This window comes from Pristis pectinata, chromosome 15 (genome assembly GCF_009764475.1).
Source record: "Pristis pectinata isolate sPriPec2 chromosome 15, sPriPec2.1.pri, whole genome shotgun sequence".
In the NCBI taxonomy this organism is placed as follows: Eukaryota; Metazoa; Chordata; class Chondrichthyes; order Rhinopristiformes; family Pristidae; genus Pristis; species Pristis pectinata.
The window spans coordinates 28,422,537-28,450,519 of NC_067419.1; the positions used below are offsets into that span (position 1 = coordinate 28,422,537).

General features: G+C 36.4%; 1 protein-coding gene across 1 annotated transcript; it reads right to left on the minus strand.

Moving 5' to 3' along the window:
• Positions 1 to 281: 281 nt before the first annotated feature.
• asz1 (ankyrin repeat, SAM and basic leucine zipper domain containing 1) lies at positions 282 to 27,954 on the minus strand. The gene is made up of 9 exons (XM_052030610.1): positions 27,846 to 27,954; positions 27,347 to 27,481; positions 26,416 to 26,543; positions 25,427 to 25,502; positions 24,555 to 24,611; positions 16,529 to 16,641; positions 4,773 to 4,875; positions 3,596 to 3,709; positions 282 to 472 (listed from the first exon to the last, which is right to left on the minus strand). Exons 1-9 carry the CDS (start codon positions 27,948 to 27,950, stop codon positions 323 to 325), a joined length of 981 nt encoding a protein of 326 aa, XP_051886570.1. The 5' UTR covers positions 27,951 to 27,954; the 3' UTR covers positions 282 to 322.
• Positions 27,955 to 27,983: the final 29 nt, after the last annotated feature.

The window sequence follows — 27,983 nt, forward strand, 5'->3', positions numbered from 1 at the left end:
GATTGCTGAAGTGACTTTCTCTCTGGGAGTTGGGACTGCAAGTCCAAGGAGTATTTATTATTTTCGAGGCTGTGTTGGTTCACATAAGGAAAAAATTGAAAACATCCAAAACAACAAAATCAATTATGTAAATTCAGCAAATGTTTTATTCAAGATTGATTTGGTAAACAGATTATTGGTGACATTTACAGTAATTACTAAGATGCTTTCTTAAACTAAGATGCTTACTTAACATATAATGCAATTGAAAATTACAAGTATTGCTCTATTTTTGTCAACAAGCTAACAAAAACCAAATACATAAAAAAAATCTAATTTCTAGCTAATTTCTCATATTATGTACTTTCATGAGGAGAAAGACAAATCCAGTTCCAAACAGGCCAATTGCCATCTTCTTTAAGAATCGATTGTGATGAAAGCAATTTTGCGATGGTGGCATGCGATTGGGAGCCCTCTCTTGTTTATTCTGCACCTAATAGAGAAAACTGTGTTATGTGGTATTTTTGAAAAGAGCTGAGATGCAACATTTCTTAAAATCTCAAATGCTTAGATTTTTCATTAAATTAGCACAAGGTATATTGCAGACCAATCCATAGATTTTTCTCCTATGCTTTCAATTCATGAGTGTAACTGATATAAACATTCGATGTAGTTACTTGGTCTATATAGTCATAATAAGTAAAAATCATGTTATTTTAAAGTACAGCAGTTGGTTGCAACATATCATACTATATGGTAGTGTAGCGGTTAGCATAACGCTATTGGCAGCACCAGCGACCTGGGTTCAATTCCCGCCATTGTCTGTAAGGAGTTTGTACGTTCTCCGTGACTGTGTGGGTTTCCTCAGGTGCTCAGTTTCCTCCTACATTCCAAAGATGTACGAGTTTAGGAGCTGTGGGCAGGCTATGTTGGCACCGGAAGCGTGGCAACACTTGCGAGCTGCCCCCCAAACATTCTACGCAAAGGTGGCATTTCACTGTGTGCTTCGATGTACATGTAAACTAATAAAGATATCTTATATTAACAGATTAGTGTCATAAAAATTTCCCACATGGGTGGCCATTTGTTCTATTGGGTTTCATGCTTTCCAGCATGAGATCGATATCCTTGCTGACAATTATATTTTTCATGTATAGCAAAGTAGTTTAAAATAGGATGAGGATTTTTGTCATTATTACTATTAAGTGGACTTAAATGCTTAATCATGGTATTGTCATCAATTTCAGAATTAAAGAATGGGGCATCCACAGTTCAACCTCGGATCATTTCTAAAATATTGCAGCCATCTCCAATCTGATGGCGATCCATACTTATATATGAGGACTGATAGGATATTTACTGACTGAGCTAGATTTTACAGTTGAAAATTTGTCTTCCAAGTACATACAAACACAAGAGTTGTTTATATACTTCAGCTCGACTGATGAGATTCAGATGACCTTGGTTTGGAGTGTAGTGACCGCAGGTTGAATAGTGGAGAAACGAAGGACTGGAATCTAGATGAAAAACACTATGATGCTGGAGGAACTCAGCAGGCCAGGCAGTGTCCGTGGAGAATCTGTTGAATAGTTTTCCATTTTTATGAAGATTAGTTCCTCTCCCATGGGAGGATTGTTGGAGTGAGGCGAAACATTGTAGTAAGAAAGATTAAGAAAAGAGTTGGGGCAATGGCGAAGGCAGTCTTCACCGAGATTGGCTGTTTTGTAGGCCCCACTGGTTAGAATCATAGCTTTGCTTGCCATCATGAAGCAAATGTTAAAATGGAGATGAATTTCTGTCAGCAGGAGAATTTGAGGAGGGTGTTCCACAGCCCCTCCCAATTAATGGCATCATCAACTTTAAGCGAGGGTAAAGGAGCTCATGTGTAATTAGTGAAGTTACTCCCTGCGTTTTTCTTGGGAGTTCCCATGTGGTGAAGATCACCAACTACTCAAGCATCTGCTCAAAAGAACCCTCCTGTAACATTTCTAAAAAAAAGTCTGTAGTTCCCACATTGGCATCATCCACCATCTCAGAACTCACAAAACTGGAGTGGAAGCAAATCATCCTCGATCCCAGGGAACTCACTAAGAGTTGAAAGCAACTGCTAATAATTATAGTTTAAAAAAAAGTTCTCAATTTATTACCCTGCACCACTCAGTACAATTAATTAATTAATCTTAAGCTGCAACTTTAGCATGATCAACAAGTGGCATGCATTTTCCACCTATCTTTCTATAGTTGCTCTTATGTTTTCAGTTAGCATATCGTGGGTTCAAGTCCCACTAGAGACTTGAGTGCAAAAAATCTAGGCTGATTTTCCAGTCACTACTAAAGGTGCAGGGCCCTAAAGATATTCTGTATTTCAGATTCGTTAAATGAGGGTTCATCTGTTCTCTCAGGCAGACATAAAAAACTTTACAGTGGACTTTTGAAGATCAGTTATATCCCTGAAAATCCTGCCAATCTTTATTAACCAGCAGCATTCCATTTGTAGAAGCTTATTTTTCCTATCCTACGATGGTGACTGCACTTCAAAAGTATATCATCGTTGCAAAGTGCTATATCAAAGTCCTTAAGTTGTGAAAGATAATACACAGTATTAAGAGGCTTAACAAAGTAGATGCAGAGTTGATGTTTCCCCTGGCTGGGGTGTTGAAAACCAAGGGTCACAGTCTCAAAATATGAGGTCGCAGATGAGAAGAACTTTCTTTAGTCAAAGGGCAGTGAATCATTGGAATTCTCTGTCCATTAGGGCTATGGAGGCATAGTTGCTGAGTACATTCAAGGCAAAGATTGTTAGATATTTAGATATGAAGGGAATCAGGGGGATAGGATTAGTGTAGGAGAGTGGCGCTGAAGTAAAAGATCCACTGTGATCTTATCATTTGGTGGGGGAGGCACAAAGGGCTGAGTGACCCACTCCTGCTCACTAAATATGAGCTTTTTATTTGGCATGGCATGGCCAACATTTCTTTTCTTCTAAGTATCGTAATAAAAGCTAAAAATAAGAGCTTGTACTGTTAAATCAATTAAATTTTCACACAAATCAATTAACTTCTAGATCAGGGGAGACATGCTTAATAAACCATTTCAGAGACACTCTCCAAAAGTAGAGAAAACGCACTGATTTCAGAGAACACTCTGTTTTATCAGGTATTGCTCCATTAAGTGACTTGCTGTTTCTCACATCCAAGATTTTATGTTAAGTAGGTCAGGCTTTACTAGGCTCCTTTCACATATTCATTACTAGATTTTCCACATGGCTTCATTCAGTAACAGATTCTTTGCTGACACTAATACTCCATTTACAGAACCAACTAAATTTATTTCCACTCTTGCAGTCAATTACTTCAAGTGACACTTTCTGACAAGTGCCTGTCGTTATGTTGTTAGTTTCCAAATGACAGATGTGGTGTTAACATACAGCCTTGACCTCTCCCACCCTCACTATCTCTTTGTCACCACACCAGTGTTATCCAGGATACATCTGATTCATCTAGTTTTATACAGGGCCATAGGGAAGCTGCTGCGTAAGCAAAAAATGTTTGTATTCAATTATACTAAAATCTAAGTACTTAAGGCTGTACAATAGTACCTGTTCACCTTCATTTACCTTCAGCAGAAGATTCCTCAAACTCTCCACTTCTTTATTCAGATCTTGAATAGACTTAACCAAGTCATCACAGATCAAAGCAGATTTTCTGTCAGGGTCCAAATCCAATACTCTCTGAACAGGTGAATTGAAGACATCAGTAAAAAGATAACCACTCAAGAAAAAAATATCAAATCTATATCTATTATCCTTTGGGTTGAATGTCAACCAGCTTGATATCCTCTAATACAACGGAAGCTTTCCTCAGAACTACTCTGCAACAACATCTCTACGATTATTTTGATTTTTTCGTACTGATCTCTCTAGATAAACTTGCTGCAAGCTGCCAGGTGTTAGTTATATGATGAGCTGGGAGATTAAAAAATGGTTTATCAGAGTAAACACCAAAAAAAATTCAATCTGGCTTATAAAAGAGCTTCCCTAGAAAGACAAACAAATAACTGTAAGTTACATCAGTGGTTTTTATATCCACTTAGTTGCTGCGCCATCACATTAGTTGGAGAATGCCATATGTTGCGAAGGAACGCATGCAAGAGATTGGGCTGGGAGCGCAGGGAGGAGAATTAGAAATAGAAAGCCCACCACATAAGAGCTAAGTATGAACAACACAAGCCACACATACCAGCAAGGTTTACTAGTAATACCTCTTTGTAAAATGTTGATTTCAATGAGGTAAGATGGGGACTGGAATAAGGGGTAAAGGGAGAAAATAACCAGTAATCCTTTTCAGCAATCTTTGATGGAAGTTTTCTGCAAGTGGTGGACTAGGATAAGATTAGTCAGCAATAATGGTCCCTTTGGAGGAATTTCCTGCTGATGCTGAATATCTAAATTCATATATGAAGCATGATTACTTTAGCAGGGTACCAAGGGCATCAGATGCTCATGGAGTTATAACGGAGTGATTTTCTTAAAATTTTAAGAGGGCTGTTGGGACGGAATTTGATGAAAACAAATTATGATATGGGTGCAGAACATCTGCTTTTTCAGTATTAATGTTATTATAGTCTGAGATGTTTCCTAAAAAAAATTAAACATTTAAGCATTTAAAAATTATATGTTACTGTTAAGTTAAAGATGTGTCTATATGAGGAAGGAGGGCAGTTCATTTTTATGAATTATCTAGGGTGAACTTTGCAGGATGAACAGAGAAGAGAATATTTACTCTGAAGCATACCAGTTCTGAGTTGCTTCCTAGTTGGTTCACTACATTCTGAATCGTTGCCATCAGGTGACCACAGTGCTTCTTCAGTTTTATTAAAAAAATTGCAAGTTCTTCACTGCAAGTGGAAAAAGAATAATAAAATTAATGACAATAATGTATCTAAAACATAACCCAAGCAAGCATCCATTTGAGGCAATAATGAATAATTGGTCTTTGCAGTTACGATGTTATTGCTGTGGCCTTGTGCAGCCTCACAGTTCTTTGTTTATAACAAAAAGAAATGGCATTAACCAGCCACAAAACAATTCACATAAGAGTCAAGTTCTGGAGATGTTGAACTGTTAGTGAGCAATGCACCTGTATTTAAATAAAGCTGCACCATTTAGTTTTCAACTTTGGCAGTTCTCAGAATAAACATAGGTTCAATAAATATTATTTTCATTAAAATTGAATTACTAATTATACACTTTACCTATCATTGATTATCGTACAGATAACAAGAGAAGAAGAAGGGTGCAATCGCACAGCATCATCAATATCCATCCAAACTGTTAACCAGATTTGTCTAAAGCTGCTTTTACTCAGCAATCACAATGTTTGGTGTGTGATGCTGAACCAGTTGGAATGGTGGCTCAGTAGTCAGTGCTGCTGCCTCACAGCTCCGACAATCCAAGTTCAATCTTGACCTCAGCTGCTGTCTGTCTAGAGTTTGTACAGTTTCTCTGTGACCATATGGGCTTCCCTTGGGTGCTCTGGTTTCCTCCCACATCCCAAAGACTTTGGTAGATTAATTGGCCGTTGTAAATTACCCCTGTGTAGGTGGGTGGAGGAGTATCGGGGGAGTTAATGGGCATGTGAGAGAGTACAGGTTACAGGGAAATAAGTAGGGGAATGATCTAAAGGAAATGCTCTGGAAGCGAGAGTCAATGGACCAAATGGCCTCTTTCTCTACCGTAGGGAAAAAATACACATTTACACCTCTTTTGGTGTTGGCTTGATGGCATGACTAATCTTGATTTATTTAGACAATAGCTATTGTTGACCCTTTATGTGGTGTTGCTTTCTCACATTCAGGCAAGATCAGTCTTCATGATCACCAGTGAGAACACCTCTATTGGCAGTCATCCTGGTCAGATCTATTGTTCACGTGTTAACTGCTTTTGTGTGGGCAGGGTTAATAATAATGGCTTTAAAACTACTTTATCCAACCATTATTTCAATACGTCATGTTTCAGATCACAATATATGAACAGAAGGCTTAATATGAAGCTAAATGGCTCAGTGAAAATATCGTTTCTCTTTGAATATACTGGCATTTTAAAGAAACACATTACCGTTCAGGGTTCAAAGATATTTCTCTAAACAAGGATAAAAAGCCAAACTGCAGTTCTGACAGGTTGTGACAACCAAGTCTCACCCAGTGATTTTCTCAGATATTCTAAAACACTTTGAAAAGCAAATAAAGACAATTATGCACAAGACGAAAAACATGTTTGAAAATAATTGCTTTGAAATCAATATTATCAGATAATCATTTCTACTTCTTTTCCAAGGACTTAAATTGCTATCTCTTTGTCTCCCCTTCCACCAACAGTCTGCTCCCCTCTAAAGTCCAAGCTTGTCATCACCTGACCAAGCCTTCTTAATTCATTTGATCTTGTCTCCTCATTTTATTCTTGATGAGGGAACTTTTAAAATCATATGCTTATGATCTTTCCCTCAATTTTGAAAAAGATAAAAAATAATTAATGTAAATAAACAGTGGAGAAAAAAATGGATCTTTGGCGTTGTGGCATAAAATGCTGTTAGTTCACTTAAATTAGTTAAATTCATTTGCAATAAAACACTACGATGTGCCACATAACTAAATTAAACATTATTGAGTAGAAATTTGGGTACTAACCTACAATACTTAACTTATAAATGGTGAAAGTATACCTTATTTATCCGGACTACACCAATTTATTTATGCACAGGAACTGCAGTCTTTTGAGGATACATGCAGTCAATTTTACATCAGATTCTTGACCTGAAACTGACTGCATACTCCATCAAAAGGCTGTGATCCAGAGACTGATTGTTTACCGTAATTTGAACTACCACTTTTTCACCACATTGTCAGTTTATAATGCTCAATCAGCCATTTCTAAGATAGGGAAACTTCTGATTTAGCAACATTTGCAGAAGGTGGAAAGTCAATCAACATTTCATTTTTTCCCCCAGTGTGACACTTCTAAGTCGTTAAATAGTGCTCACAAATGACAAAGTTCAAGAGATGTGTTAGAGCTTCTATTCAGAGTACTAAAGTAAAACAACTACTAATGACAACAACATTTAATATGCGGTTTCTGAAATGTCCATCTAAAAGTTTCAGCAAGTTCTGGTTAGCTGTATTAGTTATCAGCATGTCTATTATTTAACATATTGCCACATTACCGATATAAACTATATAGAGAGCAACATTATGCAGCTTTCAACTCATTCTGCCGAAGTCTTCCGATGCACTGAACTTCAGATATCTTTATCTATAATATACCTATTCTGGAGAGAATTTGAGGATTGCACTGAAACAATATACATATCTCTTATTTTAAGTTTTGAAGATGAAAAATGAGATGCAACTTGACAAAAGACATTTAAAAGTATTTTGTGTTAAAGCCTTGGCTGCATTCTCTTTTGTTTTTTTAAAATCACACTGTTGAGAAATTGGGACAGGAGCACCCGGCAAAACTTAAGCAATGAAAAAAATACAATTCACCAGTGACAAAGCAAACAATTTTTTTTCTAATTTATGAGTACAACAGTATATATTTTTTTTACCAAATCATTAAATAACTTTCACACGAAGGGATTAATGCCACTCAGAATTTTAACACATTGTTTGGGGAGCTATTTTGTAGACTAATCATTCTAATGGTTTTAGGAAAAAGTATCTGTGACAGCAAACGGCAATCCATCACTCCTAAAAGATTTAAATGCAATGAGCTTCGGTATTCTTTAGGCTAACCAAGAACACAATGTTTGCCCAAGGGATAAGCTGATGCTAATATTCACTAGGTGAAATAACACAATAAGCAGCAAATCGAGCAATTTATCTACAACAAATTAATGTCCTATATAAACTGATTCATTTATAAGAACTAGATAACTTCTAAAGCAAGATTCTAGAGATAATTATCTTCTATTTTATTAGCATATGGAAAACATTGAAGTGTAATTAAGTAAATATACAGATGTTCTATTGTAACTTTAATCAGATAAATAACCACCACTAATATAAAGGGTAGTGGGTTACATAAAGAATATTGCCCAAATCAGTTTTTTAGCTTTGCTTTTTGTACACTCATTCTTGTTAAACTCTAGATAGTGGGCTGTGTAATAATGAGTAGGGCACACATAAACCAATCTGACCATACTTTTCCATCTCTGTGGATTGGATATTCCAGTTCCATTTTGAGATAATAATTCCCACCCCTTTATTTGTAAGTCAAACTCATACACAGAATTAAAATATATCTAATGGATTTCTAAATCACATCCACAGCACATGGTGTTAGAAGTAAAACTGTAAAAAAATTAAGTATTATTTTATTACTGATGTAGTTTATTTGTTTCTATATGATTTCTAGCTTTCACAATTGCTTAAATTCTTATTAGTGAACTGAACATATAGTGTGGGTACATCTTCTTGGCAATACCCGAGTAAATGTGCCCACCTAGTGGTGAAGATAAATTAGTACCACTGACTTAAAAACACAAAACTGCCAGACATCCTAGATTACAGAATCACAGAAATTCACACACAGGCCATTCAGCATGTCATATTTGTGCTAATACTATTTCTATGCTCTTTCTCCATTTGGTATTTACACATTACTATTTTTATTCAAGTCCTTATTTCCTTCTCCGTTCAATGATTATGGCAAAATGTTCCATACTTGTGCAGAGGTTCCTTTTAATGCTCATATGAGTTTGCATGCCATGTTATCCATTCACTGACCATGTGTCAGCTTGGCTCAGCCTTGCTTCTCAGTCAGAAGGACAAGCCAACAGTTCCATCCTTGGATTTGTACATCATTTAGACCATCATCAGTGGCTGTTTTCAACTGCTGTTTAACTCTTCCTCTCAGCAGGAAAATTTAAGTGACCTCTGGCAAGAAGTGCAGAGAGGAAGAAAGAAAAGGTGTTGAATTTGATGACTGTGTATAGTTACGTGCAGTAATAATGAAGCAAAGCACTTCTACATGCATATCAATACTTCTGAGTTTTGTTTTGAGGAACACCTAGTGTCAGCTTCACCTTTTATCACTTGCTCTTATATGGGTCTTCAAAAATTACTTCCAAACAGGTAACTTTAGTTAGTAAGGAGAAATAACCACCCAGCACTTTTTATTATTTATATTTTGCCAAAAATATTTCATAGAAAGGAAGCAAGCAGAATATACTCTTATCAGATCTGTCACATTAGAATTCCATATCCAATCATGAGTGGATACTTGTTCCTTATAAAAAGAAACAAATCTGCTAATGACTGGCTATGGGGGCAGAGATGTTAACAGCGATATAAAGTGTTAACATATATGACAGGCTTCAAAACTCATTAACTCTGGAGTTAATGGTCACTGTATAGCCTACAGGAACAGAGATTGTCTTTTATACTTACTAACTTCTTCAAATACAAGCTAAAGTAGTTATCAGGATAAGCTTCTTGGATGATTATGGCAAACATTTGCAATGCCTTCACCTATTTCTTTTGATACATTGTGTAGATACTAACAGGTCCTGCAGCTTCCTCTACAATTTTCCAATTCTTTCTTCATTACTTTGTTTTTTGTATAAATTACATCCTCTAGGTTTCTGCCTTTGAAACATTTTTAAATTTCCTTGTACCACTGTTTTTGTTTTAAATCACGAAAAGATAGAAAACTTATTTAAAAACTCAGCTAATTCCTTATTGTTCGATAATGCTTTGCCTGCATTTATTTTTTAACATGCATTCATTTTTCTTCATCACTTCCTTTATATTTATAAATATCTTTTTGCCAAAATGTTTAATGCCAGTGATTAGTTTAGGGTCAAAAACTATAGAGGTGACTTTAGATCTACAATGAGCTATCTCAGAACTGTGGTCACCTCAGATCAGATACATTGGAATATTTTGTGAATATAAAGTGATTTGATCTTAAATATGTCCATATATTTGAAGATCGCAAGATATTGATGTCTCCTTTACAGACACAACATCAGGGAGAAATGCAATGATCCTTAGAAATTGGATTCTGGGAGGTTGTGATTTTCCTCACTAAACTCCATCCCACCCTTGGAGTAAAATGGCAAGTATCTAAGTCAAAACACAGAGAAGAAAGGGAAACAATAGAAGAAATACTGCTCTGTTTACTGCTATTCACATTACTGTCACTCAATTGTTAAATACATTTTGTTCGAGATATACAATATCTGCATGGAATTTTACCCAGAATTTGCAGACATGACAATGTGAAGCTAATGAAGGTCTTCATCATAGGAAGATCTTTGTTTCCAGACAGCTGAAAATATAATACAATAAGTTTCACCTTCCCAGAGGTTTGTGGGCAAACAAAATGTGCCATAAAGATCAAATTTGCTGGCTTGTTCCATTAGTTGTAATGTTGGAATGGGGGGAGGGACATCACAACTCACCAGAGATATGTCCAATAAAGAAAATATAGTGCAGGGTTCCTGTTACAAGCCCCATGATCAAAATCTGCAGCATTGGGACTGAGAACACATTAGATGTTTGGTTATCACAGATTTTACACAACGCATTCATGAAATTTAGAAAATAGTTTTTTTTGTATTTACCAAATAGACAATGAATTATGCTTCCTTCTTGTGATGCTATCTGCTGAGGTATCTACTGGTCTTTTGACATGATTATGATGGGAGCAAACAGGAAATCAGAGGTGGTGGTAGTTGGGTAGATCGGGCTGGGTCAGGTGGTGTTGAGGGTGATTGAAGCTTCTCAGAACTAAATCAGAAGATCAATATAACTAAGCAGCACAGCCGATAATTAGTCCAACACATCACCAAGAAATAGTGCCCAGCTGAGCAGTCACAATACTTGGATAATGAGTAAGAAATGGAATATTTTGAAAAATTTCTCCTTTTTGGATAATTCCAGTTTTCAAACAGCTGGATTTTGGATGACTAATCATTATTATCCAGTATTTGGTGCTCTGCTCAAAAAAATGTGTATGACCTGGTATGACCTGTCTCTGTGTGTGACATAGTATGACCTGTCTATGATTTGTGTCTTTTCAAATCCCATATGCAGGATTGTACAAAAATGGCCCTGATAGAGATGTCACAGAATGATTACAGCCATGATACCATAACAAGATGCAACAAGGTCTGTTAATGAGGAAGGGAAAAAAAAAAACAGGGGGAAATGCAAATAAAAAAATCCAAAGGGAAATATTAATTCAATAACATAAGGGAGATTTATGATATGGCTGTTCATAGTGTAATTTCCTAAAATATCACTGAAAATAATTTATCTGGCATTATGAAAATAGGTTTTGCAATGGCAATCATATAGATTTTACATATAAATATTTTTCATAGTTTTACTCATTTCAGCAAATTATTAGAAAACCCCAATATGAATTCAATGCTTATTTTAATTGAAATGGAAAACTTTTTGAAATGAAGACCACTGCAAGCTGTATTTCTTTAATTTAAAAATAAAAGGCAGGTGACAGATTATAGACCAAGTGCCAGTTCTCATTGGTGGGTCAGAGATGGAGAGAGTAAGCAGTTTCAAATTCCTGGCAGTTAACATTTCAGATGACTTGTCCTGGGCCCAGCACATTGAAGCAATCATGAAGAAGGCAGACCAGTGCCTCTACTTTCTTAGAAGCTTAAGGAGATCTGGCACGTCACCAAATACTCCAATAAACTTCTACAGATGCACTGATGAAAATATCTTGACTGGTTGTATCATGGCCTGGTATGTCAATTCCAATGCTGAAGAGGCTGCAGAGAGTAGGGGACACATCCCAGTCCATCACGGGCACACCCCTCCCCACCACTGACATCATCTAAAGGATGCAATGCCTCAAGAAGGTGGCATCATCAAGGATCCCCTCATCTGGGTCATGCCCTCTTCTCGCTGCTACTGTCAGGCAGGAGGTACAGAGGGCTTAAGTCTCACACCACCAGGTTCAGGCACAGTGACTTTCCTACAACCATCAGGTTCTTGAACCGACCTGCACAACCCTAATGCCACCTCAGCAATGGAACGCTACAGACCACCTCTTGCACTACCATGGACGAGTCTCTGACTGTGCTTTTTTTGCTCTAGTGTCTTGTTTTGCACAGTGTTTTTTTTTCTCTTCACTGTCTTGTATAAGTTGTGTGTGTAGTGTGTGTGTTGTGTCAACTAAAACTGTTGACATGAAGTGATATTGGAGAAAGAAAACACTTAACTGGAGATGAACACAATAAATTATTCAGTCTGCATAAACAAATGCAATACCTACAGAACTGTATACCATATATACAAAATTCTACCTGCAGAAATATTCGTTCAATGGAAAAGATCAATTTAAACATAAATAAATTTGCTCTGATTAATGTTTGCTCAGTTTACTTGATTCAAAATTAACTAGAAATCTGAAATGCCAGATGGAAATCTCAAATTCCAACTAAAAATTGCACAATTACTCATCTTTAGAGAAATAGTTTAATATTTCAGGTCAATGACCATTCATCAGATACTGACCCGAAACTGTTTCTCTCTTCATAGTTTCTGCAGGTCCTGTGGAGTATTTCCAGCAGGATTTGCTTTTAATATGAGGTTCTCCGGTGGCTTCATGCTGCAGTTTTCTCTTTTGTTTTTCAAAGAATAACATTGGCCTGGATTTCACTGTTAGTTAGAATGGTGACAGTGTTTGCCACTGACCTTGAAGGAAGATATCAACAAAGCCTACAGATCTCCTCTTTTCTGACTTTCGTTGCCAAAAGCCTTAAACTCATTGGGATCCCTGGCATCCTGAGGCAGGAATGTTATCAAGCTGGCTGAGCAGCTGATCACATCAATCGATTCTCAAAACCAGGAAGGACAAGGCAAAAATTTAGTTAATATTTTAAACATTTTACATTGGCTTGATAAAGATTGAGGTCAAAGCTGAAATATCACAAGTAAACTTAACATAAAACAATTAAAATCCACTTTAAAGGAATATTTATGGGAAGTGATCCATGTAAAATTATTGTACATACATGAATTAGTTTTATGAAAAAGATCTGCTAAGCATTAAATACTGTATGACATTAAAATGATGGTGCAACTGTTTCAAGATATTTTACAATGGGATTAGTTGTAACTGTTAAATTCTTTATTTACTCAACCATTGTTCTTGATTTTGGTAAAAAACTGAAAAACAGCATTGAATATGACTGAATCACTGACTTCTGCATTAAACTACATAAAGAAGTATGATAACCATTGATAATGTTGCTGTCATTACAATTGCAAAAATCAGGGCCAATGTACTCTTCCCAAAATATCTTCAGCTTTAAACCTTAAAAATGTAAAATTTTGGACTGTTTGAAGAATTTATTAGACTCTGTTGAATTCAAAGATTTCAATCATCTAAAATTAAGAGACTACATGTACGACAAGGGTCAACTATTTGATAAAGTGAAATACTAGCATTTTTGTTACAAAATCCCTTCCATATATAGACAAAAGTGAGGAACTATAAAAGGTGGAAATAATCTTAATAGGACTGTTTTCACTATTAAAGACCATTTCTAAAATTAGTTACAAATAATGATAAACTTGCAGATAAATTTGTTTTTTTTAATTTCCATGTATTAACTTTGTGACAGTGACATCAGGTGACATGTGTAAGCCACTGAACTGATGTGAAAATTAACATCTATGTTTGAAGTTACATGACTTGTGCGTCAACCTGTCAGAATAAAATCCCTCTTGAAAAACCTCCCATTCAACAAATGAAAAAAATTATGCCTTTCTACCACTGAACAATCACTTCAGATACATCCATCAATAGATGGAAGTCCAGATCTTACTCGAAAAATGTATAAAATACCTGCCAGAAAGGGACTTCAAGGTCAGCAACAAGTGTGTCTAACCATTTCCCCCATAAAACATCAACAATCAGTCCCATGCTTTAGTGTATTTGATGTACTTAGTAACTCATACACCAGCTCCAGCTGGATTTGTTTGGACTGTTTTATTCTAACACCTAGTTTAACATTAGAAAGGTCAGAGTTTGTTAATACAGTTTGCATTTAAAATTCATATAAAATGGTTTCTATCTCCTTTCAAAGATCAGGATTAATTTTGCTATAATCTTATTTGTAACTGTTATTGAATGTAGAGGATAATTGAAAGTTAAGAAATCTGAACATCAATACCTCCTTAGGAACACTTCCAGTAAACAAAATACTGGATTTCAAGCACACATTACAGGCAAAAATGTAACAAACTGGGTTTTATGCCTACAATTTACTCTGCAAATAATTACACAAAAATCTTAGCAAAATGTTTTCATTCAAAACATTATTTTCAGAAGCATTTGTCAAAGGTGAGGAGGTAGTTAAGACACTCACATTGGATTAATTAAATCACAGCTTATTTTGGGAGACAGGATAATAGTTGATCTCATTCCTTCTGTCATCCATAACCTAAATCCAAACTTTCTGACAATCTCAGGGACATTCTGTGAACCAAGGCATATTTGCAGAGAGGCGAAGGGAATTAAAGGTTTCAACGCCTGTCTGCTTACTGCAAGGTCTTCCATGGCACATAATTAATTGTGATATTTGCTTGAAGAGCATCAATAATGTGAACATTCTACAAACTACATCTATTCTCTGACAATAATCTGTGACTGATAAATGACTCTGAACAATTTTGAGATCTCTTAAAGATATAGTGTGAACAGAGACAAAAGTTTTTATTGCAAAATAATTTGCATAGTTACAACGTGCACTGCCTTAACCCATTACCAATAACTATCCAAAAACTTAAAATATTAGCATTTTGCTATCAATAGCGGTCACTTTATAATAATACATTGTTAATATTAACATTGGTCTGCAACACAAAGTATTCTGTGCAGAAAATCTTTGCAATTGTTTAAGGGAAAAAAACAGTACAATTTAACTCTTAAAAATGCTTTTCCATTAATGTAGGGCTCAAAAACATTAATATTGTGCTCAGTCAAGAAAAGATCAGAGAACAAAAAGGAGCATGGAGGTTCAGGATGTACAGGTGAGATTTATCTGGGAGGTGGTAGGTAATTATCATTTAAAACACTTCCAAATAGAATTGTGTTCTAGTCAAGCTGTGTTCCTGTAGGAAAGGCAAGGCTGGTGGTTCAAGAAAGAAAAATAAAACCAAAGGAGTGTCTTTCACATCCCTAGATATCACATAATGCTTCATTCAAGGGGACTCTTATCTCCTAACTCTCTGGTAAAAAGGAAAAGTATATTCTGAAGCAAGCTCCAAACAAAAATGTTAATGGAAGATATTGCACTGCTGCAAATAACACCATCACTATTATTCCCTTCATTTAAAAAATGTATGGTATCATGTCCCTGGGATGTCTCAAAGGGTTTCTCAGATGATGAATTACTTTTGCAATACACACTACACAGCAAACTATGGTGATCAAATCTGTGATCTACTTTGATACAAAGTTAAAACTCAACCTGATCACGGCCAATCCAAACTTCACTCAAGTCTAAGGACATATTTACTTCCTACCCAACCCCAGCAATATCATAAAAACAATAAGGCAAAACACAGCTTTATTTAGAACCCTGCCCCAGGCCCATTTGTCCTGCAGTTACAGGTCCTCACATGCATCTAAAATATTATCCCCAGGCGAAACCCTTTGTGAGGTGCCTTCTTTCCTCTTCCAGTTAAACTCCTGGTGATGCATGCGGTAGACTTCCTAAGCCTGAGTCATGTCTGTTCCAATCTCTCTCCCCATTTCAGCAGTATCTTTGCCCAGCGTCTGTCTGGATACATGCACACCAATAGCAATCCTTTGACCAAAGATAAACTACTTCACTGCACCTGCAGGGTGACAGAATACCCCGTGCCAAACTATAAAGTACTGAGTCAGCCCAGTCTAACCCCAATACATCATCAGGTTCAAATCAGTTAGTCACACTCCAAATGAAATGTCCCATAAACAGAAATCTCTTTTTTTTCCGCAATATTGTTCTTCTAGTTTACTGGAGTAATGATTTTCCTTTTCTAAAAGTGTGCTAAACCTGTTCATCTACATAGAAAGTTCAGCATTTTAACTTTAACATTAGGATAGAAACCTGACCTCAATGGCTTGCGTTGGATATGGAACCAGATTTCAGAAGCAGCCTTCAACAAGGAACTGCTGCAACATGGACATGCGGTCAGTGCAGACTACGGAGGACACATTTCTACCCAATTATCTCAAAGTATAGCACACTCTTCTTTTTGCACCATGTTACTTTAAAGCCCTTTCAGGCTATTTGCCAGGGCACTGTTCAAAAGGAATATTAATTTCAAAGGATTTTGTAAAGCTGTGTATCTCACAAAATATAACACATTATTAAAAGATTTAAAGACTCATCTTCAAATGAATAAAAATTTCAAGTTGGCTCCAAAATATAAAGAAATTTGAGTGTTCTTGCACTTTTCCAACTGTCACTTTGACGAGCACTTGATTTACCTGTTTAAAGTGGTTGGTCCTTTTATTTTCTATTACCTGGAATCAATATTGTTCAGAGTTGGCAACTGGGCAACTTGCAGATCTTCAGGTTGCATTTCACAAACTGCATCTGAAATTTTCTGCTGGTCATTAGGATCAGTGATTCCAATCTGCATAAAAATTAAAATTGCTACAATTGATGATCAAACCAGGACATGGTCAGGGAACAACTATCCATGCTGTCAAAATTCTCTACAAATTTAATCTCAGGGCAATGGTGAATGCTTCAATTTGTGCAAGTACATTCTTGTACTTACTTTCATTCAGAAATATAATTCTTTAACATTTTGCAGATACTTATTGATTCTGAATGGTAGCAGAAACAAATCTTCAATTTCCACTTTAAATTGTTAGGGATCCTGATTTTTATTCTGGTCTCTCACTATCTCCTTTTCTCCTGCAGTGTCTACATAGGGAATCTGTCAGATGATTTTAAATCTCTATCTCAGATCTCCTTTCTCCTCTCTTCTCTGAAATCACTGTTGTCCTATATTCTAAATCTTTCACTTTTAGACTCTTCTACCTATATTCAAGACAATCTCTTCAATTCTAACCTCACCCCTGGTTACAGCACACCATAACTTCCAATTATCTGAACAACCTGCAGACTATCCTGACGTGGATACATTTCACCCTTCCTTCATTATTGCTTTGGCAAAATCCTTGCGTGTCCTACCCAACAAGACCATGGGAGTAATCTCAACATGATTATACCAGTTCAAAAAGATTGTTAACTGGATCATGGGCAACTGCAGACTGGCAGTAAATCCTGGCGTTACCAGTAGCCACCACTTTCTTTGTTATTCATCAGCCACATCCTCCTAACCATGACTGAACCACTGACACCATAGATCTTATTTATCTGAAAACACTATATTGCCATGCAAATCCGATTTGTAATCTACAAGTATGGTCGCATAGTGGCTCAGTTGTGTGATCCAAGTATTGGCCATGCAAACTCATTAGCCTTCTGTTTGGTCAAATGCAAAATAAAAGCACCGTTTTGAGACTTTCTAACTAAGTCTACATGTTCATTTGACAAAATAATTCTGTTATCTGCCAATGCACAGACAAACTTTGAACTGTTGAACTTCTGCCTATCCATCTCAAAAGTATTTCTATTAACACTGATTCACTCACCAACTCTAACCTTGATGCTTTTCGGCAGAAAAATCTGTATTTTTCTTCCAAGTCACTTACCTAGGATGGTCCCCAACCTTACTCCTTCAAGTCAATTCTGCAACTTTCAACATGTCTGCTGCACAACCTGCTTAATTGTCAAACTCAAGTTATGGCCAGACCATATCAAGAATGTTCAGGACCCACTCTCCTCTACAAAACCATCCTCCCTTTCAAGAAAACCCACAATTCTTTACTCCTCTACCAACCCTTTCCTTCACCAAGTACAAGGTGGTCATAGCTTGTTATCTCAATTAAGACCATCTTTTCAGTTGCTTTTCTCCCTTGTCTTCCAAGATAATACTAACATCCTCCCTCTGCCCATGGTTGGAACTCATAGCTCTTTCAAATTTTTCTCTCATAAGTAGCCTCGTTCTTTCCAACTTAATCTCTCTGCAACCCCATTCTCATTAAATAGCTGACAACCAAGCTTCCTTTTCCAATCCTCGCATTAACTCACTTGCATCTGGCTCCCTCTCCTTGAGGCTGTCTTATTCCTTTACCACTGTTTTGATGGGGAATGAATGGTGAATTAAAGCAGCAACTGAACAAGTCTCAATTTCAGGGATAATAAAACAAAGCCATGAATCACTCCTATTTCTTATCAGTGGTGAGGCTAGACAAAAAGACAGAAGAAGGTAGTTTAAGGAGAGAGTAGATGGAAAAAAGCAGGTGGTTTAGTTAGCTGACTTGGATGATCTTGGAGTAATGGGACAGTCTAACCAGAATTGGAGGTAGATGGCTAAACCATTTATCCCCATGTAAAGCAATCTGTCAGAACTGAACATGAAGATGGTATATAAATCCAAATTATTTGTACCATAAACAGTCATCTTATTCCCCTTAGGAAGAACAGGGAAAATAAAGAGAAATTTCCTGTTAATGATTGAACTGGTTGTATACTGTTCATGGTAGATTTTTGTAAGGTATATGTTCAGCCCACTGTCCATGTCTCTTAAATCCTGCTTGGTAGGAATGTTGAAAGGATAAAGTGCAGTTGAAATGTGACAAGAAACACTCAAACATAGAATGAAATATACTAAGTCAAAGTGTGCTGAAAGTTTTGTTTTTCGTCTGACATTTAGAATGTATACTGAAATGAATAATTTTGTCCATTAGTTGAATGAACATTATTTGTGGTAATAGAAACAGCATCAAGTTATCTTGTGAACTTAATGAGTCAATTCTGTGTCAAACCATGAACCGTGAAGTCCTGACTGGTTTATGGACTGTTTGCCACAATCAGACAGCTTAAGTGACTTTAGCACAGTGGAAGGCAGTGTTTTACGTCCCAAGTATAGATACATGTAGTTTCTAACACAATTTCTGTTGAACAGTGTATATAATGACAGGAAATTACTTATGTTTATTTAAAATCCAATATGGCATTTAAAGTTATTGAGTGACAAGTTACCATTCACAGATAAACATGCAGACATCGTCAAAACATAAAATTCCCCTTTCTATCCCCCAAAATTAATTGCAGTGAGCATTTAGCATACAGGAGAACATTCCACTCTTGTTAAAAAGCCCTTTGTACATGAAGATTTGACAAGGTACAAGGTTCAACTCCTTAAAAATAAGGATTAAACCAAACTTTTTGTGGTACTGACTAAAAGATAATAAGGAAGTCTTGCAGATATGCAACACCATTCTTTCTGAATATCCCAATAAACTTTGTACAAAGTGGTTCTTATGAAATTTGGTCATTGCTATAATGTAGAAAACATCAGCCAGTTTGTGCAAAGTAAGCTGACAAATAGCAACAGGATATGACCACATTTAAGGTTTTTCAGCAAAGCTTATTGTGGAATAAATATTAGCCAGCACACTGGAAGAACTCCCTTACTTCTCTTCATAAACACTCCCACTGGATCTCCAATGGCTGCCAGAGAGAACAAACAGGGTCTGAGTTTAACATCTCATCTGAAGGACAGCAACTGTCAGCGTAGATTTTATGCTCTGGAGGTATCTGAATGCACAGCTTTACGATACAGCAATGGGGAGGGATTGGGTTGTGATTGGATCTCAATGTATCAGCCTGAATATCCACTAAGGTGCTTGCCTCTTGCACTCGGTCACCTATCCGCTCTTCCTGACCGAGGTGCCACGTGCAAATTTCTGCAAGGAAACTACTTCCACTGATGGGTGAGGCATTGAGTAATTCATGAACTTATCACAAATCCTCAATTAAATGTTTCGAAAGTTGGTTAAGTCATACCTGTAGTTGAATTGGCTGTGAAAATTGTCAAATACCTTGAACATTTGTATCTCTGATATTCAAAATGGTGAAGAATTAAACATAACATTAAAAAAAAGGTTTGATTTATTTCAGTTATATAAAAAGGCAAATTATATGTAACTTACTAAATTGGAAAACAAGCAAATGTTACTCATTTATTCAAAAAGGGAGACAAAGTAGGAAACTATAGGCCAGTTATCTGAATAACTGTCTCAGGGAAAATCTTAGAAGCTATTATTAAGGGTATTATAACAGAACACTTAGAAGAATTTAAGGCAGTTAGGCAAAGCTGACGTAGTTTTGAGAAAAGAAAATCATATTTGACCAATTTACAGAAGTACTTTGAATGGGTACTGTGGATAAAGGGGAACCTATGGGTGCTCTATATATAGATTTCCAAAAGATATTTGATAAGGTGCTGCAATTAAGGTTATTGTGGGAAATAACATTTCAAAATGCAGGAGGTAACATATTGACATGGATAGAAGATTGGTTGGCTAGAAGAAAATAAAGAATAGGTATAAACTGGTCTTTTTCATTGTAATGCGTTGTAACAAGTGGGGTGATAGGTGAAGTGAGTGGGTAAAGATCCGGTAAATAGAGTATAACGTAAGACAATATGAAATTGTCCACAGGACATAAAAAAACTTATTTTATCTAAATGGTGAGAGATTGCAGACATCTGAGATGCAGAGAGATCTTGATGTCCCAGTGTATAATTTGCTAAAAGCTAGTAATGCAGGTAGAGCTAGTATTTAGGAAAGCTAAATTCATGTTATCGTTTATCCTAAGGGGAGTTGAATACAAAAGTAGGGAGGTTATGTTTCAGTTGTTCAAGGTACTGGTGAGATCCTACCTGAAGTATCTTGTACATTAGTGACCTCTCTACTTAAGGAAGGATGTAAGTGTATTGGAAGTTTTTCAGAGAAGATTTACTAATTTGATGCTTGCAATGGGTGGGCTGCCTCATGAGGAAATGTTGGACAGGCTAGGGTTATATCCACTGGAGTTTAGAAGGGTGAGAGGGGACTTGATTGAAGCATGAGATCTTGAAGGATTTTGACAGGGTGGATATGAAGAGGTTTTTTAATCTGTGGTAGCATCCAAAAATGGGTGGTCATTGTTTAAAATAAGGGATTGATCAATTAAGACAAAAATCAGGCAAAATATTTTCTCTCAGAGGGTCATGAGTCTTTGAAACTCTGCTCCATCAGCCCCTGGGGAAGAGAGTTTTTAAGTACTTTCAAGGTAGAGGTGGGTGGATAGATAATAAGAAAATGGGTGAAAGATTTACAGGGTAGATGGAAATGGTAAGTTGAGGTTATGATCATATCTGCCATGATCTTATTAACTGCCTGAGTATACTTGATGGGCTGACTGGCTTATATCTGTTCCTAACTTGTATGTTCTTTCCATTCAAATGAATCAAGTCACTGAACTTGTGCCAAGTTTAACCTGGGAAAATTCAGAAACCGATGTTCAACTGATGAACTTCATGAGGAATTCAGCAATGAACCTCTGTTGAAAAATAAGCTGGTGCTCAGCTATATGGAAGGTTGGGCCCTTTGCATTTGAGTATGTATACAAGGGGATCCTGAAGTTCAGCTTAGCTACAGAATTAAACACCATGAAAATTGATGGCCTTTTGATGTAAATTCTGGACCAAAGTATTTGTTAAAAATACTCCCAGTGAACTAAACAATGTTCTCTAGGACTCCTGTTCTCAAGCAGAATTCAAACCAGTCATTGGTAAGTGCATTGAAAACAAAGAAAGATCATTTTAAAAGAAGCAATTTGATCATAGTTGTTGTTCTGTATATTCACATGATGTGAAATGAAAACAATGAATGAGTCACGTCAAGCTTCATCTCATTTAAGTGCATGCTACTGTACCTAAGGAAACAGGTGTGTAACTGGGAAAGGCCAACAGGGAGATACTATCCCTCCTCCAGTCCTCAGGTTATTACAGAGCTCCCTCCCTGAGAACTGTTCGTAAGTCGGAAATGAACAAAATGTGTGGAGAGGATCACAGAAACATCCGTGATGGGAGACTGAGCAGGAACGGTAAGAGTGGCTGCCAGCCAGCCCACTGACTTGGTGAGTGAGTGAGTCTGCTCAGCGCTCCCAACTCTCTCTGTTTGGATCAACCCAGCCCTCGACTGTTGCGGCTCGGGTTGGGGGGTGAGGGTGATAGAAGGCACGCAGAACTGCCCTGTTCCGACCCAGGACGAAGATGCCTGCAGCCTCACAGCAGCCGGCAAATCCACCCCCATCCATCCCACTGGTCCTCCCAAACACTTGTTCGTATGGACAGGGTGTCCATAAGTCAGGCATTTGTAACCTGGGGAGGATTTGTAATTATTCACATTAAATACTTATGTATGCACGTTTGCAGAGATGATAGCAAAGTTTAAGAAGCGTTTATAGAGACACATGAACGGGCAGATGGGATTAGTTTAGACTGGCATCATGGTTGGTGTAGATATCACGGATAAAGGGCCTGTTCCTGTGTTCTATATTATACATAAACATCATTTTAAAGTGCCACATATTTGAGTAGGACTTTATTCATCTTCCTGCCCAAAGTGGAAAACTTGATATTTCCCCATATTATACACGTTACCTTATTGCCTAATCATTTAGCCAGTCTATATCCCTTCCTGGCCTTTCTTTCCCACTCCACAAATTTGGAAACACGTTCCTTGTTCCCTTCATCTAAACCACTGGTATTTATTGTAAACATCTGAGGCCCAAGTTCTAATCCCTGAGGCACTTCAACAGTTACAACCTATTTTACTGGAAATGGCCATTTATTTCTACTTTCTGATTTCAGTTTGCAAACTAAGCCTCAGTCCATGCTAATACACATATCATTCCTGTGTGTCCTGAAAAATCATGTGAACTAGACAAATTCTGTCCATTCAATACAAATAGTTAAAAGCATTATACTTACCATCTGTTTGTTTGATGACTGGGTAAACAGTCGAGCATGTTATCAGGACAAAATTTCTTTGATGGCTTGAGCCAAGAGATAGGCTAATTAGTGCCCAGGAAGTCGTTTGAAACATGCGTGTCATCAGGTTTTTTTTTTAAACAGCAGCATTGAAACAATTATATTCTATCCTAACTGTCTAGTTCCACGGTTGACCCGTTTTTGCCATGTTACGAAGGGCACTGAATTAATCAAACAAACAAGGTCTCACAAACATTTTATTTGTTTTAATATAAAACCGATTTTTAAAATGAATTAGTTCACTAATTGTTGATTAGGTTTGATTCCCCCACCCCAACACACTTGGGTTCTGAGAATCTCCAGTCAGGTATCCAAGATCAGTGCATTTAATTATAAAGGGTTCACACCTGGCCTGATCTGACCCAGACTCAAGGACTGATTTTTTTTTTGATATCCAACCTCAACCTCACACTTATAGGCTAGGGTCTCGATAGCCAGGCTCTTATAAGGAATGCAAGCAGCAGCTGTTCCCTCTTCCTAAACCAAGATTAACTGAAGCAACGATACAGAAGTGAAATAACTTGGACCAGACTGGAGATTAAAAGTAGTATCTTCTTTGTTTGCACAACCAAGCCTTACCTTTTACACCTATATAGTTAAGTCTGTTGCTGGAAAATTTCAGTTGAGTAAAGATTGAGGAACATCCAAGTAATAATGCTCAAAAAAAAACTTTTAAGAAGGGAAGCAATCACATGAATTATATGTGTTGACATATTGATCTGAGACTTAAAAGTAATACTAATGTTGCTATTTTAGAACAAATATTTAAACAACCAGTAATTCTTTGTGACAGGTGAATTTGTGGTAGTATTGCAGCAGGCTATTTCTCTGCCTCAGGCAAGACCAGAGAAGGCAGCCAAGCAGCAGTGAGAGATTTGAAGGCAATGAAGTGGGGTGTATCAAATGTGATGAGTCAGGTTATGAGATGAACCTGTGTTCACCGCTTAGAAATCCAGCAACACAAATTAAGCCTTGAGTTTGTAAAGTTTGAGATGGACAGTTATATAAAGATTACTGATGTATATAAACTAATAACCTACTTCTACCTGAGCATAATGAAGGGGATGCAAGTAAGGAAATTTTGCTAAAAAGGCTATGTTTTTGTTACAGTGGCAAAAGCCCATCATTGATATAGCAGGGCAAGTTTTCCAATCAGTGACTGTGAACGACCACCAAAGTACCCGCAAACAGATTACGTGTACATGTTTGTGATCTCTGAGCAATCTACATGCTCTGGCACACAAATTGTCAGGAACCAGAACCATGGAACAGTGTCTGAACTTCTAAATGCTATGATGGCCTCCTAGATTTGCCCATAGTGACACAGACATCAATCATTTTGAAGTTAATGAGGAATATGTCCTCTCAGCACAGAGGTTATAGTATGGTCTGTGTGTTAGCAAATGTTGCTATTTTTGGAAGTATACTTAAAAGAACACAGAGCTCAGTTGTGAGTGATTTATGTTCAAAGTAAAATAAATATAATTGCAATGGATGTAAAGAGAGATCAACATTTTCTTTGGGTCTGCGCTTGTGAACATTTCTGACTACATATCATAAATGAAAAACAATTAAAAAAAAGAGCCAACCTTTTCAAGCTCTTCTTTCCCCATTGTCAGAAGTTCTCCGAAAGATATATCATTCTTCTTCGAAAAACAACAATAGAAAACATTTTAAAATCAGTATATTTTTACAGGTACTCCCTTTAACTAGCACAGAGTTACCCCATTTGAGATGTATTGATATACAACTACATTATAAAATAACAGTTCAGCAACTCTTAGAAATATTTGTTGTTAACTTGTCCATAACTAATTAAACCAGAGGTTAACCTCTAATAATAATCCACATAAAGTTAAACATTTCCATATTATTGATTGCTTATCTTTTAGGAATCAATTTCTCATTGGTCTCAGATGGTATTTTTTGTGTAACTTAGCTTTGAAAGATGGCCCTCATAACAAAACTATATTAAGTCCTCATTATCCACGAGGGATAGGGGCACAGACTTCCCACTTGTAACAAAATCTAAGATACCATTATGGCACTCTCCTTTTGTACCCAATACACTACAAAGACTGCTCCCTATTATAACAGTGCACAGTAGGGATCTTGAAACTGATCACATTTATACAGATAACTTCTGGTTCCTCAACATGTACATGTATATAAATATTCAAAAAGTTTGATGTGCCTGGGACCAGCTGATCTTGCAAGTACACATATTCACATAGAACAACTCAGCAGAAAACAAGGACTGGGTTGTACTTTTCTGTCCTGCATTTTAGAAGATGGTAGCCTCTGTTTAAGAGTTTACAAATAGTGTACATTCATTTAAGATCTTCAAAAACAGTAAAATAAAGCAAGCAAGCCACTGATATAAGACATTTTAGTAATTAGCTTGAGGACTATGCAATTACATTGTTAATGATATTTTCCATTATCAAGAAAATAAACACACCTTAAATAACTCCTGAAGATGTTCAAGTTCAAGTCCGTACAGAAATAGTTCCACTTCACCAAAAGTTGAAATCAAACTATGAAAATTGATGAAAAAGAATGTGGATAACATATTAATTCTTCTTTGTAAGACAATTTTAATATTTCCATCAAATATATTTCTGAATTCATTTTCCAAAGTTAACTTGGGGTTCTATGTAAATATAGATGACGACAAAATTCTAACAGAAGATACTACAAATGACCATAGACAAATAGAGTATTCCGCTGCATTACAGAAGGGTTGCATTCCTAGAAAACTGTCTTCGTCTTGATTTTCCATAACGCAACCCTTCCCCCCCCCCCCCCCCCCCCCCCCCCCACATTGAATCCATGTATAAGTGGAGATACATTTCTCTCAACAGTATTGCCCCCATGGGTGCACAGTCTATAGGCAAGCGAAATTCTGGTTGTATTACAGGCAATAAGAGAAAGGCCTGTTGTTTTAACTAACAGTGGACGTTACATCGTTTGATAAAATATTGTTGCACAAGTATCAATAGAAGAGATTGTCTTGTCAGTTTCCAAAATAAATCCCTTAAGTGCCTCCCACTGTGAGCCGTCAGCCTGCGATCATTGTTCTTGGTAACTAGTTCAGTTCTCTGTAAACTTTTTTCTGTTGATGCTTTTTTCCCCACATGAATTTTGTAAGATGAATTAATTCAGAATCAATGAATAAATGTCCTTGCATGTAATATTTCCTCATCATTCATTATTCCATGAAAATGAAGTGAAATAAGATATTATGTATCCTTATATTAAGTAATTACTTAGTTGTAATTCTGTGCAACAATTTCCTTGCTAAATTTTAAATTGAACAATAGTTAATCAGATATAATTGTTAAAATTATTACTCCAAGGATGATCTGAAAATATAAAATTTGATGAAAACTTATGAAACATCAAAATAGATCACTTAATGCTTTACAAAAAATGAACAATGTTAATTACCTTACATTGTTATTTTTTCCTGTATTAGAACTATTTACGGAATATTTTAAGATTGCTTCATCTTTAGGTACGTTCTGGAGTTTTTCTGTTACTGACAAATTTGAAGTCACTTTGAGTAACATTGCCAACTGGAAGGAGAGAAAAAGGACCTTTTTAATTGCTGGGAATCAGAAAAGTGATCCTTTTACATGACATTTATCATGAGTAGTCCACACATGCATTACCAGACCACTAATTTTAAAACTGTAAAGGAATTGTGTTTCAAATTATACTAAGTATGTATCTTTTAATAAAATTTACTTGCTTACATGCCCACTGTTAAACATGGACTAATTACAAAATAAGGTAAAATATTTTGCTAAAGGACATAAATCATTGAATCACAGAATTGTTACAGCACAGGTGGTCATTTGGCCCATTAACTCAGTGCAAGCTCCTTGTAGAGCAATCCTGTCAGTTTCATTATCCCACTCTTTCCACATAGCTCTGCAAATTATTCTCTCAAGGACCCAGTCAATTTGTTTTGCTTGTTAGCTTTAGATATAGTTTCATCATCTTATCCATTTTGACATACAGCAATATTAGAGAATCACCAACTACGGATTTTAAATTTTGACACTGAGCATAGAGGACTCAAGATCACTGGCTCAACTGGTCAGACAGTGGACTACCTGAAAGATTTATATTGAAGGACTGCATTCAATTGTAATATTTAGTAGTGCATTGTGACTTGCAGGCAGTGTAAAGATTGATTATTGTCCTTTTAAAACCTTCAATGTTCAATTAATGCTTTAACCCATTGTGAAACATTTCATTAATGTTAAAAGTACAACCACCTCACTGATTAGTTAACGCAATCTTGATATCATAATTTGTTCTAAAAAAACTATAAAGTTAACCAAATTTTGCCTCTTTGGTTTTTGGTGTTTACCTGTGAATGATGTTTTTTCCCAGCAATTTCAGCTGCCGTTTCTCCACATTTGGTCTTCAGTGTGTTATCAGCTCCGAAGTCAATTAACTTTAGTGCTGTAGTTTTGTGGCCTTGACTTGATGCCCATATTAGTGCCTATGAAAGAAAATCTAATCACAGGCTTATAAAATTTGTGAAGTGCAATAATCTTCAGGTAAGATCACAGCAGATATATCCATATAGTTCCAAAATTAACTAAAAAGACATATCAAGGAATAAATCAACATGTACCAAATTTTCATGACTCTGCAAAATCAAGCTACAGAGTATTTTTTTTTAAATGTTGGTAATGCTCTATTCATAACTTAGCAACATCGTCTCCTCCCTAAGCAGAACTTATTTACTGAAAAGTAGCTTTTGCTTCAACACAATCATGTACCTAAACAACTGAGCTACTTTCAAAGAGAAAATAATGTGGACATTTTATTCCAATTAATAAAACTTGACCAAAGTTGCATACTGTGTAGCCTTTGTCATCCTGGATATTTATTTCTGCTCCATGAGCCAACAGTATTATAACAGTCTGAGTATGTCCTTCTCTGGCCGCATACATCAGTGGGGTCATCTGACTACTGAAAAGGGGAGGGAAAAGGTTAAA